The sequence below is a fragment of the Mustela nigripes genome, chromosome 7 (genome assembly GCF_022355385.1).
Source record: "Mustela nigripes isolate SB6536 chromosome 7, MUSNIG.SB6536, whole genome shotgun sequence".
Taxonomy (NCBI): domain Eukaryota; kingdom Metazoa; phylum Chordata; class Mammalia; order Carnivora; family Mustelidae; genus Mustela; species Mustela nigripes.
The window spans coordinates 114458497-114476374 of record NC_081563.1 but is presented as its reverse complement, the minus strand read 5'-3'; the positions used below and the strand labels follow the sequence as shown (position 1 = coordinate 114476374).

The following is a 17878-nucleotide window of genomic DNA, read 5'->3' as shown; positions in this document are numbered from 1 at the left end:
ATGAAATAATCCTCATCTGCTGCCCAGCCTCCTCAGGAAACTGAGGTTGATGTCCGAGGTCACCAGCTGGCAAGTGGTGGGGCTGGGATTCTAATCCAGGCAGTCTGGCTGGAAAGTCAAGGGAACCCCATCCTCCTAATCACTATGACTCTGCCACCCAGAAAAATGAAAAGATTATCTGACACACTTAACAATCCCACTTTGATGTAATTATTACACTTGGATTTGATCCTATGAAATGCTTTGCCTCCCACACCCCCACACCCCACCCCCGAGCCCTACAATTGGGTCTGAATTATGTCTATAACTGTAGAGGGGTCAGAACTTAGTGGCTGCTGGGTTGGGAGAACAGAGGGTGGAGAGCATGAAGAAGATGCCCCCGACACATGCACAAGGAGGACAGTACTTCCAGCTTCTGGTCAACGCTGACCAGGCATCCAGCTCTGTGCTCATTCGGAGTTTTAGTTTCCCCATGTACACAACAAAGGGTAGAGCAGTCTGAGCTACTTGACCTCTTTCAAACTGCAAACTCTCTTTGACAGTTAAATGAAAGATACAAACCATAGAAAAATGTATAGACATGAAAAAAATTTGTATATACTTTCTGTGGGGAGTAGGTGTCCCTAAACCCCAGATGTAAGCTGTTGGGAGATAGTGGGGGGCACTGTGTAGTGTCCTGGGCTTTGGGGACAGAGAGACATAGGTTCAGGTTCTGACTGCCTCCAAGTACTAGCTCTATGACCTTGTTACAGGGCTTTAACCTCTCTGAGCCTTATTCTTCTTACTAATAAAAGGGGTAGACTCTTCTCACATGTTGTGATGAGAACCCACTGACACCCTGCAGGAAAGGCTTTGGCCACGCCCACACCCTAGTGAGCCATCAATGGATGAGGACTCCCAATATTTAAGGAAGTATTTCTTCAAGTGTGGCTCATGGACCACCTGGATCAGAATCCCACGGGAGAACTGGTTAAATACAGATTACTGGTTTCTTGCAGGTCTGGTATGGAAGCGAAGAGTGTACAGTTTAAACTAGTCTCTGCCTCCCAATTCTGATGGGAGTTAGTCTAAGAAGCACTATGGCTTTTACCTGTACAGTCCAGGCGCTGAAGAGAGAACTGTGACTTCCCCATAGGCTGGGAAGCACAGAGAACAGGTGCACCGGTGGCGCAAGGGACGCTTCTGGGTGACCGCCGGGGCCCCTCTACAGGGACGGACAGATCCCTGGCTACCCTCCCCGTACAGTCCAATGGGTACCCTCCAATGGGTCATGGAGTCCCACCGTGCCTTTAACTGGCCCCTCTGTGCGGCGCGACACCCTCCGGGCCAGGATACCACAAAGAGCGAAGGGATAGGGCCTCCCAAGTCAGGGGGACAGAAAAGAAAGCGAAACTCGCGCATCCAGAACTTTCGCTTTCGCCGCTTCCGCGCACCATCCAGGCGGCTTCGAGATTCCCTGTCGCGCCGGGGTCCCAGCCGCCGCGCGCCCCAGACCTGGCCGCAGGCGCCCTGCATTCCGGACGGCCGGCGACCCCTGGCGGAGGGAGGCAGGGAAGGTCCCCGACGGCAGGAGACCGATGGCGGGGGCCGGGGGTCCCCTGCGCCTCCGCGACTGGCTGGTGGCGCAGATCGAGAGTGGGCGCTACGCGGGGTTGTGCTGGGAGGACGCAGACAAGACCCTCTTCCGTATCCCCTGGAAGCACGCGGCCCGGCAGGGCTACCGGGCGCAGCAGGACGCGGCGCTCTTCAGGGTAAGGGGGCGGGAGCGGCGGGACGCCGGGGCTGACCCGCGCGCTGTGTGACCTGGGGCCACCCGCTCGCCCCTTAGCCCCAGCGGTCTCTAGGTTGCGGAGCGTGTTGTGCATATACGGGAGACATATACGGGGAACAACCAGCCAAAGGTGCGATAGGAGCACCATCTGGACTCCCGGGGCCTCTCCTCCCTCCTCCCCTCCCCCTCCCCCGGAAACTGGACGCCAATGACAGGATTCCCACAACCTCCCCCCTACCCCGAAAGCGCCCACCCCAGCGGCCTGGGAACGTGTTCTGTGCTTCCCCACACCAGCCCTTTTCAGGGACCTCCTCCTCTGGGGATGCCCTCCCTTGACTCAGTCCTCATTGACTTCAAACTCCTTCTCTTCAACACTGAAATGCTGGAATCTCTCCCCTGAGTAATAAGCAACCAACTGCCATCAGCCCTCTCCCCCCTCCCCCCCCCCCCCACCGCAAACACCACAGCGCCCCCCAGCTCCCACTTCTCGGGCCTCCCCTCTCCTTTCACAGGCGGAAGGGCCTGGTCATCAGCTCTGTCACTCCTAGCCCCCAGTTCCTGACCACCACCACCCCCACCCCCCCCCCCCCCCCCCCCCCCCCCCCCGCCCCAGCCCTCCTCTGGCTTCTGTCCTTCCTGCTAACATCACTAGTTGCCAGATCCAAAGATCCCATCACTGTCATCCTTGACCCCTGGATGGGTCTGGGCCTGGTGGACCCTTCCTTCTCGAAACACTCTTACTTGGTTTCCAGAATCTTCCCCCACCAGCACTCCAGCTCCATTTTCCTCCTACCCTGCTGCCCCTCCCTTTCTCAGCTTGCCCCCTCCTCCCCTCCTCTTTGGGTGCTCTCAGCACTGCTCCAGGATCCCGCCCCCCATAGCTTACTCCATCTTCCAGGGCCTCCGCATGAGCCCCACAGTTCCCAGCCTCCCCTCCAGGCCCCAAGCCTGCTGGTCTAAAGGCCCCAGAACTCTCCAACTCAGTACCTTGTCAGTACCACACTTAACATCTCCCCTTGACAAACTTGTGTGTGTCCCCAAATGGAGGATGGCACCGATTGTCACCCAGACCCCAGGGGCCAAGCTCCTGAACCCTGGCCTCTTCCCTGACTTCCAGTCTTGTTCCACTCTGTCCCCAAGGCCTGCAGGATCTCCCTATGGAAGCTTTTCTACAGTCCATCTGCTTGGACCCATTCCCACCATCTCTCACCAGGACAATCCCAGTGACCTCACAGAGCGCCACGCTTCCCCATGCCCCTTACTCCCCTGCTTCGGTCTTCCAGAGAGATCTTCCTAAATGTAAATCTTGCCTTCACACTTCCCTACTCAGAATCCTTCTTTGGCTCCCCCTTGCCCTTGTGAAAAAGTTACAACTTTTTACCAAGACGTCAGAGCAGTGTGTGAACTGCTCCTCCCTGGCCTCATCTCTCCCCACCCTTCCCTTCCCTGGCTTTAGACCGGACCTGACAGTTCTTTCAGTTTCTAAATGCTTCACATCTCTCTCACTGTTAGACCTTTGCACTTGCTGTCCCCCTGCCTGGATATCCTCTCCTCTTCACCTTGACCTGGCCAACTGCCATCATGCTCAGGTGAAATGTCTCCTAGGGAGCCTTCCTTAATGCATTCATTGGTCGAATGCATTTATTAAGCTCCAACTCGGTGCTTTTCCTAGGCCATCCCTGATTCCTTCTGTTTCCTCCATTGGAACAACTTCCCCCACAACACACTGCCTCCGGCTACCCAAGTGTCGAGGGTCGTGACACTGAGCTCAGGGCAAGGCACACAGAAGACACTCAGTGAGTGTTGAACAGGGGGTTACATGGCCTGTCCCTTAGGATGGTGAGCTGTTCAGAGGAAGGAGAGAATGCAGAATGCAGAGAAGGAGAAGCAGACTCCCTGCTGAGCAAGGAGCCCAAAGCAGGACTTGATCCCAGGACCCTGTGCCGAAGGCAGCCGCTCAACTGACTGAGCCACCCAGGCATCCCGCTGGGAGTGTTCTCTGTAACATCTAATCTGTTGCTCCTGGATGCTTCTAGATGCTGCATAGACTCTATAGTGGGCATCCATGACACACACACATCCCTATCCACTTTCACAGGGATGGACACAGGTTTGCTCTCCAGCACCAAAAGCAATGTTAGAGTAAATATCTTGCCTTGCCCTGCCCACGCCCCCAATGAGCCTTCGTGAGAATTCCTTTGGAATTGGAACTTCTGCTCACAGGGTATATTTAGACTTATTTTGACAAGACATGCCTGATTACCACCCAAAATCTCTGTACCATCCCATGCCCACCAACTGTGGCCACACCCCACCACCTCCCAGCATTATCCAACTCACAAAATATTTTGTTGGCTTAAAGGTGATAGCTCACTTTTTCTTTTTAAATCTAAGTAGGTTCCATACATGGGGTTTGAATTCACAACCCTGAGATCAAGACCTGAGCTAAGATCAAGAGTCAGACACCTAACTGACCAAGCCACCCAAGCGCCCCAATAGCTCACATTTTTATTCTGACACTAATGAGTTTAAGTACATTCTCATATGTTTGTGGCCTTCTGGCTTCCTCCTGCCTAAACCACCTGTTCTTGCCCTTTGATAAGAATTTTTTTTTTAGGGGCGCCTGGGTGGCTCAGTGGGTTAAAGCCTCTGCCTTCAGCTCGGGTCATGATCCCAGGGTCCTGGGATCGAGCCCTGCATCAGGCTCTCTGCTCAGCAGGGAGCCTGCTTCCCTTCCTCTCTCTCTGCCTGTTTCTCTGCCTACTTGTGATCTCTGTCAAATTAATAAATAAAATCTTTTTTAAAAAAAGAATTTTTTTAAAAGATTTTATTTATTTACTTGACAGAGAGAGAGCACAAGCAGGGGGAGCAGCAGGTAGAGGGCGAGGGAGAAGCAGGCTCCCCAGCTGAGCAGGGAGCCCGACGTGGGGCTCGATCCTAGGATCCTGGGATCCCCAGGCACCCCGATAAGAATTTTTTCTTTAGAGGATGCTCTCTGTTTCCTGTTGGTTTGCAAAGTTCCGTGTATGTTCTAAAATTAGCCCCTTGCTGATTTCAGACACTGTCATTATTTTGCTTTGTCCTTGGGGGTGGTCAGGAAGGCATTCTGTCCCCCTGGAGGTGTTTCCCCTCCTTATCTCCCATTAGCTTCCACTTTTATCTCTCACCTTTGGCTTTGAAATCATATGGAGTCCACTTTGTATGGGGCAATAGGTCAGGATTTAATTTTTTAGTTCTCCAGATAGAAAATCATGCCATTATTTTCCATCCCATCATCCTATTTTTTTTTAGTTTTTTAAAATTTAAAAAAAATTATTTTTTTTAAAGATTTTATTTATTTATTTGACAGTCAAAGATCACAAGTAGGCAGAGAGGCAGGCAGAGAGAAAAGGGGAAGCAGGCTCCCCGCTGAGCAGAAAGCCCGATGCGGGGCTGGATCCCAGGACCCTGGGATCATGACCTGAGCTGAAGGCAGGGGCTTTAACCCACTGAGCCACCCAAGTGCGCCCCATCATCCTATTTTTAAAAAATTGATCATAATTCACAACTTGAAATATAATTATTTCCAGTTAGCTGTTCCCAGCTGTTTTCTCTCATTAGATTTGAGTTTCGGGAGAGCAGGGACCATGTCTGTCTTATTCCCCATTTGGTCCCCTGCCCCTGCCTGGGGCCTGGCACACAGTAGGAGCTCGAGGAATATGGTTGGATGGAGGGAGGGAAGAACAGAGAAAAGGCTGAAGGGGCAGAGGGACAGAGGCCTGGAGGGAGAGAGAGAAGAGTGAGAGGCAAGGTAGGCCCCCCTTCCTCTGGATGGCACCAGCCCCTCTCCCAGGGTACCCCTCCCCAAGTGCCCCTGCTCATCCCCAGGCCTGGGCCATACACAAGGGCAAACACCTAGAGGGCATCGACAAGGAGGACCCCCCCACCTGGAAGACCAGACTCCGCTGTGCTCTCAACAAAAGTGCTGACTTCTGTGAGGTGCGTGAGCGCAGCCATCGGGACAGCTCCAGCCCCTACAAGGTCTACAGGATCGTGGCCCACGGTGCCCATGGCCCAGGTACCATCCTGCCCCTGGCGGTAGTGGCTGAGGATGGCTCTCTGGGCAATAAGGACCTCACGTTGCCCATCTGTAATGGGGGGCTTAGTAAGCTTAAACTCATGGGCTGGAAAACACAGAAGGACCTGCAGACATTCAGTTTATCTTCCCAGTAGAAAAAGAGGAAACTGAGGCCGGGAGAGAGGTGGGCCCCGCCTGAGATCATGCCGTGGTCCTCGTGTGGGATCACCTCTGTTGGGGGGCTCAGGAAACAACAGCCTGCCTCTTGCTCCATCCAGGTGCCAGAGCTTGTGCTCCCCCTAAAAAGAACATTCCACGGAAGCAGCAGGAGCCCCCTGGAGAAGTGACTGAGCTGGCCTGCGGGACAGACCAGGTCAGTTGTCCTTCAAGCCCTCTGCAGTCTTGCCAGCTCTGTCACCTCTCCCCTGAACTGCCCTCGGTGTTCTCTGGCACTGTCATGTGGCCTGTCCTCTCCCCCAGCTGCGCTCCTTCCCTATCTGCCCCTTCCTCCAGCCATGTCCCTCCCGCCAGCTCCACCTCTTCTTACCTGGGCCCCACCTGCCCCACCATCTTCAGCTCCGCCTCCTGTTCCCTTTGCCTCCATCATCTCTGGGTCCCCCTGTTCTCTCGTCCTCCACCGTCTTCAGCTCCATCACCCTCTGCAATCTCTTCCCTGACATTCACCCCTGGCCCCTGTCATCATCGGGTCCACCACTCTGTCCCCATCAGATGCAGTTCCGGCTCTGCATTTCCCTCCCCTTCAACCCTTCCAGCCCTCTTGCTGTTGCCATCACCCCATCACTCTGTCTGGATCACCCCCATTATCACCAACCCCCCTACCATCTGTGCTTCATTGCTGTGTCCCCACTCCCCCACCAGCCTGGTCCAATCCACTGTCCCTAGTGTCTTCTTCACCATGCATTCCATGTAATGTCTCCCATCTCTGTCACTTCTATCCCCCCCACCTCTATCACCTCTGTCCCATGTCTATCATCTCTATCACTTCTGTCACCATTCTATCACCTCTGTTCCCCAACTCTATCTCCTCTGGCCCCCATCTGCTCATTTGCTCCTTAACGCTTCTCCCCCAGCACAGTGAGCTTCATCTCCGACCCCATAACCTCCAACAACTCCATCAACCCTTTACCTCTATGAGGAACAGGGTCTTGAGCTCTGAAACCTCAAAGTTTCTATCGATCCCAACTGGCCTGCAGTCTGCCCAGACTTCCCTCTGCCTTAGTGAGGACAGTCTGGGAACACCTGTGGCCCACAGTCATAACCCTCCCACCCTCATAACCCTCTCTTCCAATGGCCAGGATGATTCCAGATCAACCACAGAGGATAAGGACACCAAGCAAGCCCCCAGGCAGACCCAGCAGGGCTCCCTGCCACCAGCGGCTCGGCTCCCAGCCCCTCTGGCTGACCACAGTAAGGAGCGGATCTCCTCAACCAATCCTGCCTCCTCTCTGTCCTCCTGCAGGACCTTGAGCTGGGGATCAAGAGACTCAGGGTGAGGTGGTGCCTGACATCTTCCCCTTCTTCCCTAGGGTACCAGGCACAGGACCCTACACACCACTGGAGCCCCTTGCTCTCTGAGGACTTCAGCAACCCTGGTAAAAAATCTCAAGGCCCTCCCCTCTGACCAGTGTGCAGAACTTGGGAGAGCCAGAGGTCAGGGCCAGCTACCCTGTGTCTTTCCCCAAAAGTACCCAGCCCCAATAACAACAGCAGCTAACATTTATCGAGGACTTAGATTATGTCAGGTATCTTTCAAAGCTCTCCCTGCTGCCCTGTGAGATAGATACTGCCATCATACCCACTTCGTACTTACAGAAACCCGGCACAGAGGTTAAGAACCTGGCCCCAAATCACACAGTTGGTAGCCCTGGGAAAGTTACTAGTGGGTCACAGCTCCTAACTGGCAGTGAGACATCAGTCTCCAAGGGCCTGGCTGCAGAGCCCCCAGCTCTAACTGCTGAGTGTCCTGCTTGCCCTTCACATGGACCGTACTGTGTTGTTGTTAACATCAGCATTAAAATATTTGCTGGGAAGCAGGGACACCTGGGTGGCTCAGTTGGTTAAGCTGCTGCCTTCGGCTCCTGGGATGGAGTCCTGCATTGGGCTCCTTGCAGGGAGCCTGCTTCTTTCTGCCACTCTTCCTGCTTGTGTGGGCGCTCTCCCTCTGACAAATAAATAGATAAAATCTTTTTTAAAAAAATATTCGCTGGGAAGGAGCCCCTAGAATCCCAGAGGTTAGGACAGGCCCTAAGGGTGGTCCCAGACCCTATGCTTTTGACCACAGAGCTCAGCTACCAGTTCATTTATACCGGAAGCTGCTGCTATTTACTACTGGCATTGGCGCTACTACGAGAATTAGAGAATTATTGTTCATCCGAAGGAAGCCCCCAAAACTCCTGAGTCGGGGGCAGGCAGGACCTGGGTGGGGAGAGGTCAGTGCTGGGGCTGCCATCCCCGGGCGCACCCCCCTCTCCCCGCCCCGCAGATTGCTGGCTGCACGTGCGGCTGTTCTACCGCGGGAAGCTGGTGCGCGAAACCACCACGCGCGTGGCCGAGGGCTGCCGCCTGAGCCCCCAGGAGGTCACCGCGGCGGAAGGCCTGCTGGGACCGCCAAGATGCATGGCGCAGGTGTGCTTCCCGGAGCCGCCCCCCCGGCGCCCGCGTGCTGGAGCGCTTGCTGCGGCACCTGGAGCGGGGCGTGCTGCTGTGGGTGGCTCCCGAGGGCGTGTTCGCCAAGCGCCTGTGCCGGGGCCGCGTGTACTGGCGCGGCCCGCTCGCCCCGCATCGCGCGCAGCCCAACAAACTGGAGCGTGAGCACACCTGCCAGCTGCTGGACACGCTACTCTTCCTCGAGGGTAAGAGCACGACGGTGGGGCCGCTGGCAGCGTGGGACAGAGTGGCTGGGCGCGAGGGGCGTGGGCAAAGGCACGGGAACAGAGAAGTGGGGTCCATGAGATGTGAGCGCCAGGGAACGGGCTTATGGATTCTGGGTTTGGGGTGGACGTTGAAACAAAAGATGTGACACACGAGCCCCAGGAGAGGGAACGAATACGGGCGTCAGGGGACCTGGGCACGATATAGACAGACTTATGTGGAGGGTAGGCATGGGGCAGGGTTGGGGCATAAAACTTGGGATGCTAAGCATAAGCTGGGCATTAGGGCACTGGGCACTCAATAAGTATAGGTGAATGGCAATGGGCTTGAGGTAGGAATAAATATGTGGCGGTGAGCACAGGAGCACCAGGCACAGGGGATGCACCCTGGAAGTAGACACAGATGTGAGACATGAGACAGGCATAGGGATGTGGAAGCGGGCATAGGGCATGGACACACAATGGGGATGTGGCCTTATCGGACATGGGCATGGGATAGAAGCACAAGGTGGGCACCAGCTAGGATTCCCAAGCCCCCAATCTTGGTGCCCATAGAATTGCGCGCCCACCTTCAGGACGGTCACCAGGAGCCCGAGTACCAAATCCGTCTGTGCTTTGGTGAGGAGTACCCAGGGCCGCCAGACCAGCCGGAGGAGCGGCTCATCATGGCCCATGTGAGTCACCTCCCACTCCAGTGAAGAGTCACACCTTCCAGTCACCACTAGCAGCCCCTTACTGACTAGCTCCAGTTCTCAGCTCCTGACCCGATGACCCTCTCGTCTGTAGGACCCTGCACATAAAGTGCCTGTGGGGTGGGACTGTCACCAAGTGGTGACTGCCCACCAGAACATAGGGGGCGCTAACTGAGAGAGTTAGCTCATTGCCCTACCCCCACCCCCACAGGTGGAGCCAGTCTTCGCCAGGGAGCTCTTCCTGCACTGGAAGCGCCACTACAGTGGTGTCCCAGCAGCACCGACGGTGTCCCTCACCTGCTGACACAGCTGAGTCAGCAGTGAAGAGTCACTTGCTCCTCTCCTGTCGTCCCAAGTCAGCCTTCCTCCCGTGGGTGCGGACCCTACTGCAAACCTGCCCAAATTGCCAGTGGTCTTGGGGCTGCCGCCTACCCATCGGCCGGTCAGTGGGAACAGTGGAAGCGGATCCACGCCCTTCAACCTCGCAGGGGCAGAGATGCAGCCCCCCACCCCTACCCCCTAGCACAGCGCGTGGGCGGAGGCCTTGCAGCTGGGCCGGGAAGTCAGGAGGAAACCAAACTTGACCTTGAGGTTCTGGAAACAGCAATTAGGACAGAAACAAAACCTCATAGCTCGGGGAGAACCCAGCAGGTCTGTGGTGGTATACTTGAGAGCCCACTTACCTGCAACTGATGCATTATAAGGTTTGCTTAAAGCTGGGTTTACCGATAATTAGATCCTCAGGGATTAGAGTGAAGCCAGACAGTAACAGAAATGCCTGGCTTCTGAGGGGCTCTGAGTTTCCAGACCCTTCCTCCCACCTGCCACTAGTCTCTGTTCTTATGTGGGCAGGAAGGGATCTCAAAGCAGAAATTTGGCCTGAACTGGGGACTTGGGGGGTTGATAACTGAACCACCAATACCAGTGGATACTGTGTTTGGAGGAACTGAGGCTGACCCCCAAACACAGCCATAGGGCAGAAGCTAAGGGCAGAAGCAGGGGTCCAGACCCTCCCCAGGCTCCACTGATCATTGTAAACTGCAAGCTGTAGGGAGTCCTTGAGAATTGGGAGGGCGCCTCTTCAACCACGGTGAAGCCAGTTGACCCTGCCTTGGCGGAAAAGTCACTGTGTCCTGCCCCAGATATCAGACCTTGTTTCTGGTTCTGATTTCTGACTTTTTAAATAAGGTTTCTCCTACAGATGGCAACATAATGAATCTCTTCTAGTGATACATTAATATGCTTTTATGGTGGGGGGGGGCGTATGCTTCGACGAAGGGCAGAAGTCAATCAGATCACTGTTTCTTATTCAGCAAATGTTGACTGAGCACCCACTCAGTTTCCAGGCCAGTGCTGGACAAAACAGCAAGCCCCTGCTCTCTTGGGGTTCATAGCCTGTGCTCCAGTGGGGGTCCAGTGACTGTCCCTATCCCTGCTTCTCTTCTGTAGAAGGTGTGGTGTTAAGGAGTTAGAGAATACTGGATTCAAATTCCAGCTTTGTCATTGACTAGCTGTGTGACCTTGGGCAAGTCACTTAACCTTTCTGAGGCGTAGATTCTCCATCTATTCAAAAGAAGCCATGAAAGGGCGCCTGGGTGGCTCAGTGGGTTAAAGCCTCTCGCTTTGGCTCAGGTCATGACACCAGCGTCCTGGGATTGAGCCCCACATCTGGCTCTCTGCTCGGCAGGGAGCCTGCTTCCCTTCCTCTCTCTCTGCCTGCCTCTCTGCCTACTTGTGATCTCTGTCTGTCAAATAAATAAATAAAATCTTAAAAAAACAAAAAAACAAAAAAGAAGCCATGAAGGCCTGCAAAGCAGGGTTGCTCCAAGGAGTCAAATGCAGAGAGAGAAGGCTAGTTGTCGGGCAGCTGACATGGAGAGTGGCACACAGTAGGTGTCCTCTCACTTGGGATCGTATGGGTGGAAGAACATGCAGTAGGCTACCCCAGCCTCCAGAAGACCTGACGGTCCTAGGCTTCGCTGGCCCAAGGCTGCGGCTGATGGGGAGCCTCAGTTCAGAGTGATAATCCTGAATCATGTCCAAACCCTTACTCTGCGCTAAACTCTTGGAGGGTGCTGGATGCTGTGTAAGGGGGCCTGTGGCCTCCTCACCACAGTACGGACAGCTGAAGGGTCGCCAGCTCCAGTTTAGAAGTGGGAAACTGAGGCTCAGCCAAAGTCAGGGACTTGCTTGAAACATCTCCTGGGGGAGTATTGGGGGAATGGCTCTGCCCAGATGGCTGTCCTTCCCACACCAGTCACTAGAGGGCGCTGATGCTCACCATAAACAGTTTGACGGTTCTCACCGCCTTCCAGCAGCGGCCGTCAAATGCCCTGGAGCTAAGAGGGTAAGAATTGTCTGACCCCGGGGTGCTGCACCCTGCTGGGAGTAGAAAGTAGACCCCCAGGCCTGAAAGAAAGAGAGGAGAAAAGGGGAGCTGAAGGTGGGGGCTTGAGGACCCCTGGGGCTTTTCCCACTGAGAGGGGGGCCCATTCTCCAGCTCACCCTTTGAATCTACCTGTCTAGTCTCTCTCCTCAGCGTGCGTCTGTCTATCTGTCTGCCCTCGATCTCTTGTGTCTGTTCTGTGTCTCTCTGCATCTTCCTCTCTCACTCTCTCTCCGTACACTGATTTCTCTCCGTGATTCTTTCTCTGTGCAGTGTGTGCGTGTCTGGCTCGGTGTGTCTCTGTTCTTTCTGCCTCGGCTTTGTCTCTCTGAGTATGTCTCTGCCTTCACAGTTCGTCTTGTTATGTCTCTCCCTCTCTGTGTCTTTCTCTCTGGTTTTCACGGCCACTGTCTCTTTTTGTTTCTCTGTCTCTGTCTCGCTCAGTTGCCTGTCCTGTCCCTCGCAGCCACCACCGCCCAGCACATGGGGGCTCTGGATCTCGGTCCCTTTCCTCCTATCTCCTCTCCCCAGGCAGCAGGCTCACAAGCTTCCCAGTTCTGGCCTCCCTGCCCGCCCCTCTCAGGCCTGGGGGGGGGGGGGGGGCGAGGGAGGAAGGGAGGGCAGCCTGGTGGGCCCACCCCTTTTTGCCTTTCCAGGCTGGGAGGCTGGGCCAGTGGGCCTTTTAACAGGCACCGGGGAGGCTGTGCTGGGCAGACACCAGCTCCAGACTTCGGTGCCTGGCCCCTCCGTGGTCCCAGCAGCCACCAGACCGGCCAGCCCAGCCCAGCATGCAGCAGCAACAGCCCCTACCCGGGCCCTTGGCCCCCGCAGCCGAGCCGACCAAGCCCCCCTACAGCTACATAGCTCTGATCGCCATGGCCATCCAGAGCTCCCCCGGTCAGCGGGCCACACTCAGTGGCATTTACCGCTACATCATGGGCCGCTTCGCCTTCTACCGCCACAACCGGCCCGGCTGGCAGAATAGCATCCGCCACAACCTGTCGCTCAATGAGTGCTTCGTCAAGGTGCCCCGCGATGACCGCAAGCCGGGTAAGGGCAGCTACTGGACGCTGGACCCCGACTGTCACGACATGTTTGAGCACGGCAGCTTCCTGCGCCGACGCCGACGCTTCACCCGGCGAGCAGGTGCCGAGGGAACCAAGGGCCCTGCCAAGGCACGCCGCGGACCCCACCGAGTGGGCAGCCAGGATCCAGGAGCCCCCGACGCCTTGACTGGAAGGCAGTGCCCATTCCCGCCAGAGCTGCCAGAACCCAAGGGCCTAAGCTTTGGGGGTCTACTAGGGGCCTTGCCAGCTAGCATGTGCTCTACAACCCTGGATGCCGGGCCCCGGCCACCCACGGAGCTCAAAGAGATGCCCACACCTAAGCCTGCAGGCCTGGGGGAGCTCCCTGTGGCCCCCTCGTCTTCCCCCTGCCCAGCATTTGGTTTTTCTGTGGGCTTCTCTGAGGCCGAGGGTTTTAGCAAGGCCCCCACACCCATCTTGACCCCAGAGGCAGGCATTGGAGGCAGCTACCAGTGCCGGCTGCAGGCACTGAATTTCTGCATGGGGACCGATCCAGGCCTTGAGCACCTCTTGGCCTCAGCAGCCCCCTCTCCGGCACCACCCACCCCTCCAGCCTCACTGCGGGCCCCACTGCCCCTGCCAGCTGACCCCAAGGAACCTTGGGTTGCAGGCAGTTTCCCTGTCCAGGGAGGCTCCAGCTACCCACTGGGGCTGACCCCCTGCCTATACCGGACACCAGGAATGTTCTTCTTTGAGTGAAGCCAACCTGGCCTCGGGCAGTCCCTGCGGGGCCCCCCTGCCAACTACACCCTCCAGGCTGAGCCTGACTCAAGGATCTGGGGAGCTTTCAAGGGACCCAGGCCTGGCAAGCCAACGAGCGGGACAGGAAGCCAAGATTGGAGTAGTGAACACTCAGCCAGCTCCCGGGGCCTCTGGACAGACTTGAGGGAGAGGGGAGGCAGGGCCCTCTTGGGATTTACTCTGTGGCTCTCAGGGCCAATAAAACCAGTGTGACGGTGAAGGTCAGCTTCATGGATGGTTGGGGGCTGAGGGCCGGGGCGCCTGGTTCTGTGTGCAGTGGCTGTGGTTGTGGGATTGCGGGGACCCTGGATGGAAATGTCCCTTGTGAGACTTCTTTCTCCTGCTGGGGACTTTCTCAGGGAGTTTCCCAGGAAGGTGGAGGAAGGGGGAGCAGGGAATAAGGAAGAGAGGAAAGTATGGCCAAGAAACACCCAGCAGAGGGTGGCGCTGGGCTGGCCTGAGGGGTTAATTCTCCAGTCCCAGGCTCTGTCACTCTGCACCGCCCCCCCCAATTTTGAGTCGTCAGAATCACTGTGACCATGTGCGGCATTTATTCTGTCCTGAGCTTCTCTGTATCCTTTCACCGAGCCCTGTGCAACTTGGAATGTTATCCCCACTTTTACAGTGGGGGAAACTGAGGCTCAGAAAATTTGAGGCTCACTAGATCTGACTCCAGATGGCAAATGAGTGGCTATACGCCCAGCCCCTGGCCCGCAGTCTGAGTGAGGACACAGGGGTGGTGCACAGGGTAGGAGCAGAGCTGGGGGTGACGTCCAGAGCGGGAGGGGCTTTTATGAAATCCTGGAAGACCAGTACGAAAAAGGCACCCTGACCCCTTGCACAGACAAGGAAAGTGAGGCTCAAAAGGCAGGCACCAGTCCTCTTGTCTGCATTCCCCCACATGAATGGGAATGTGGAGCCCCCAGTTCTGAGCCCTCAGTTCTCCAAAGGCCTCCTGATGACTCTTTAAGAAAGCATTTCTGTCATGAGGGGAGTGGGTGGCTGTCCTGTGTATAGATCAGAAGTGACGGAGCCCTGACCTTTGGCCTCTTCTAGCCTCCCCCTTGGGCAGAAGCAGGAGAAATGGGTATACTCATGGCCCCTATCAGAGGAACAGACTCAGGGACCTGAAACCTCCCCGTCCCCACACCTTTCAATACCAGAGTCGCTGAGGCAAAGGGCTTCCTTCTGGAGCCTTGGTACGTCCATCTGGATCCTGGGTCGAGGGAGAAAAGAAAGAGGCCAGGGATACTGGGGGAAGCCCCTTTCTGGCATTTGGTGTAGGGGCCTGATGGGTCTTCTGTCCCATGAGGTGACACCCCGGCGGCTGGAGACCCCTTGGTGGGGCAGATAGCCCAGTCCCTCCAGAGGCCCTCACTCAGGCAGGCAGCCATGCTGATTTCAGTCTCTGCTGCTCCTTCCTCTCTCAGCAGGTCCCCTGGGGCCTGGGCGGAAGCGAGCCCGGCTGGACAGTCCCCACTGTCTGGTTCCCACAGACTCTAGAGCCGGCCAGGGGGGAGGAGGGACCTGCAGGGTGGGGGCTCACTGTGGCCGGAAGGGGTTGGGAAAATGCCTGGCCAGCTGTGGGGCCCTTCCCCACCGCGCACGCAGGACCCCAACCCGGAAATCCATCTAGCAATGGGGAGAAGAAGAGAGGGTCTGTCCTGTCCCATCACACCCAGGAAGCCTCATGGGCGAAGAGTAGGGGGAAGCTCTGTGTGCACGGGGCATAAGGAAGGAGAGGCGAAGGAGATGCTTATGTGGGTTTGTTCCAAGGTGTGTGTGTATGTGTGTGTGTGTGTGTGTGTGTGTGAGAGAGAGAGAGAGAGAGACAGACAGACAGATTGAGAGAGAAAGAGAGAGAGAGAGGCACAGAGACAAACAGTCACAGAGACAGGGACAAACACATTCGAGGGGTAAGTGTTCTTTCTCAGTCCAGTCAGGGAAAGAGGCCTCTCTGCCGGGCACTGTTCCCTGTGGCGCATTCCTGTGGAGACCTGGTGACCCCAGTCCCCTCCCAGCCTGTGTCCTGAGCTAGTAGGAGGATGGGGAGGCTGGACGCACTGAGCCCCCTCCCCGTCCCCCCCCCGCCCCTCCCATCCTGTTCCAGCCATCCTCTAAGGAGTTTAGCATCTGAACTGGGGTGGGGGCTTGAGGAAAAGAAAGCCACATCCGCATCATGCAAAAAGGGGTTAATCACAGCTGGTGCACAGACTCAGCAACAGGACTGGAGCCCTCTCTCCATGTCCCTCTCTGACCCCCCAGCATAGTCAAGAAGTGAAGACAAGTCCCCTTGCCTCAATTCCCAAGCAGGACCCTGGGCTCGGCGCCGGCCTTGGACTCGCTGAATGAGCCTGGCTGCGGCCCATCTCTCTGGGCCCTGATTTCACTCCCTTTGCCCAGCAGGGGTTGGGAAAAGGGCAGCCTGACTCTGAGTCTGGGTCCCAGGGGAGGGTCTGACATGGGGGACTGCCTGGAGGGGATCCCATTCCCGGGGGTGCTGGACCAGGAGGCCCAGACACCATGATCTCATGTTGCCCTCTGCTTGCTGCCCAGCCAGGGGACCCCACCCACTGGGCCTCCTGCCCTCACATTCTTTCCATGACCAACAGACGCCCTGTGGCTCCTGCCCATCCACCCCCACCTGGGGTGGACAGTGCTTAGCAGAGATTCAGAATGCCTAACGTGGGCTGACCCAGAGAGAGTACCTCAGCACAGATTGACAGACCGAGGCCAGAGAAGGCAAGCGAGGTGTCCAAGGTCACACAGCAAAGCAGGAGCAGGTAACCGCTCTACCGCCTTAACTGTACAGCTCTTCCAGGACTGGGGCTGCCCCATCTGACTCTGCCTCAGGGATCCTCCTCCCTGGAGGCTTGTCTGTCTCCAGGAGGGGATTACAGCCCCTCCACTTTGTCCCCAGCAGGTTAGAGTGGAAAAGGGTGCCAAGTTGCCTTTCAGAGTTAGGCTCAATCAAATTCTAACATGGTAGAATCAGGAGTATTAAAGAATATTCCAGAATTTTTAATCACAGCAGCTTAGATTCTTGGAATATTAGCACTGAAAGGGCGTCTCCTGCCTGATTTCTGAATCCCCTCTACACCAAGTACCAAGTCATACGAGGTTCCCGGAAAGGGGAGCCCGCTGCCTCCAGAGGAGGCCCCTTCCCGCCCAAGCCTGGCAGCTCTGAAGTACAGTCAGGAAGTTCTTCACCTGCTGGTCCTCTGGTCTCTGCTCTCCCTGCCCCCAGGGAGGCCTCCCCCACCCACAGGGCTGGGCCTTCCTCAGACTCCCCCACCCTCCACATCTTATCTCCCAACACGACTCTCCCGCCCACCCGCTTCCTTCCCCAGTTTATGGCATTCCACCGCCCAGAGCTCTGGACACTCCCCACACCCAGACAGTGTCTCAGCCCAGGGCCTGGAGACCCTGTCCTGATGAGGGTGGGCCACTCTGAGGCGGCCACAGCGATGATGAAGAAGAAGGTTGGGTCAGCCAGCCTCCCATGTCTGCCTGCAGGGAGTAAATAGAACCTAGCAATCCAGTCCTCAGCCAAAACATCCTGTCCCCACGACACCTGGATGATTCCCATCACCCCCAAGGGCCAGGCTGCCAGAGGCAGTAGGTACAGGACTAAACTGAGGAGCTCTGGAGCTTAACTGCCTAGGTTGGGATCCTAGCTCCGTCCCTCCCCAGCTGTGCAGTCTTGGGCAAGTTGCTTCCCCTCTCTGGTTTTCCTCATTATAACATATGGACACTAATAGTTCACACTCCTTTGGGGCTGTTGGGAGGATGACAGGAGTTACTATTTGCAAAGTGCTTAGAACCCAGGCTGGCACAAGGAAACCACAATTTGTTTAAATTTTTTAAAAAGTTGGGTCCCAGGGGCAGGTCGCCTTAGTCTGATCTACCCCCCAGGGGAAGGTCCGGCTCTTGCGGAGGTCGGAGGTTGGGGGAGGGGAGGATAGAGGGGAAGGGAAGACTGTTACAGAGACAGGCTTGGGGCTCAATTACCAGCATCTCCACTTCTTTGCTGTGTGACTTTGAGCAAGTAGACTCACCTCTCTGAGGATCACTTTCTTCATCTATAAAATGGGGAGTAATATTTTCAACCCCCAGGACCCATGTGTGGGAAACCTAATCCCACACACAGTGTGTCCAAGTCAGCCAACAAGAAAGAAATCAGAACATAAGACAGCCCCACTGGGGGGCCTGGGACCCTCAGCCCCATCCCTCTGCCCCTTCCTTTGCATGTGGT

The 17878-nt window shown here is 56.2% G+C and overlaps 2 protein-coding genes across 2 annotated transcripts; both read left to right on the top strand.

Moving 5' to 3' along the window:
• The first annotated feature begins 1488 nt into the window (after nt 1-1488).
• LOC132021820 (interferon regulatory factor 4-like) lies at nt 1489-12284 on the top strand. Its single transcript, XM_059406750.1, is given in 9 exon segments — nt 1489-1751; nt 5639-5828; nt 6107-6201; nt 7145-7256; nt 7376-7441; nt 8332-8500; nt 8502-8701; nt 9275-9393; nt 9623-12284. Coding segments are annotated over 9 exon segments (1218 nt in total). The 5' UTR covers nt 1489-1577; the 3' UTR covers nt 9716-12284.
• Nucleotides 12285-12426: 142 nt separating this feature from the next.
• FOXS1 (forkhead box S1) lies at nt 12427-13843 on the top strand. The gene has a single exon (XM_059406752.1). The coding sequence runs from the start codon at nt 12586-12588 to the stop codon at nt 13579-13581; it is 996 nt and encodes a 331-aa protein (XP_059262735.1). The 5' UTR covers nt 12427-12585; the 3' UTR covers nt 13582-13843.
• The last annotated feature ends 4035 nt before the right edge of the window (nt 13844-17878 follow it).

Coding starts and splice junctions, on each gene's coding strand:
- FOXS1 (XM_059406752.1), top strand. CDS start 12,586: ATGCAGCAGCAACAGCCCCTACCCGGGCCCTTGGCCCCCGCAGCCGAG.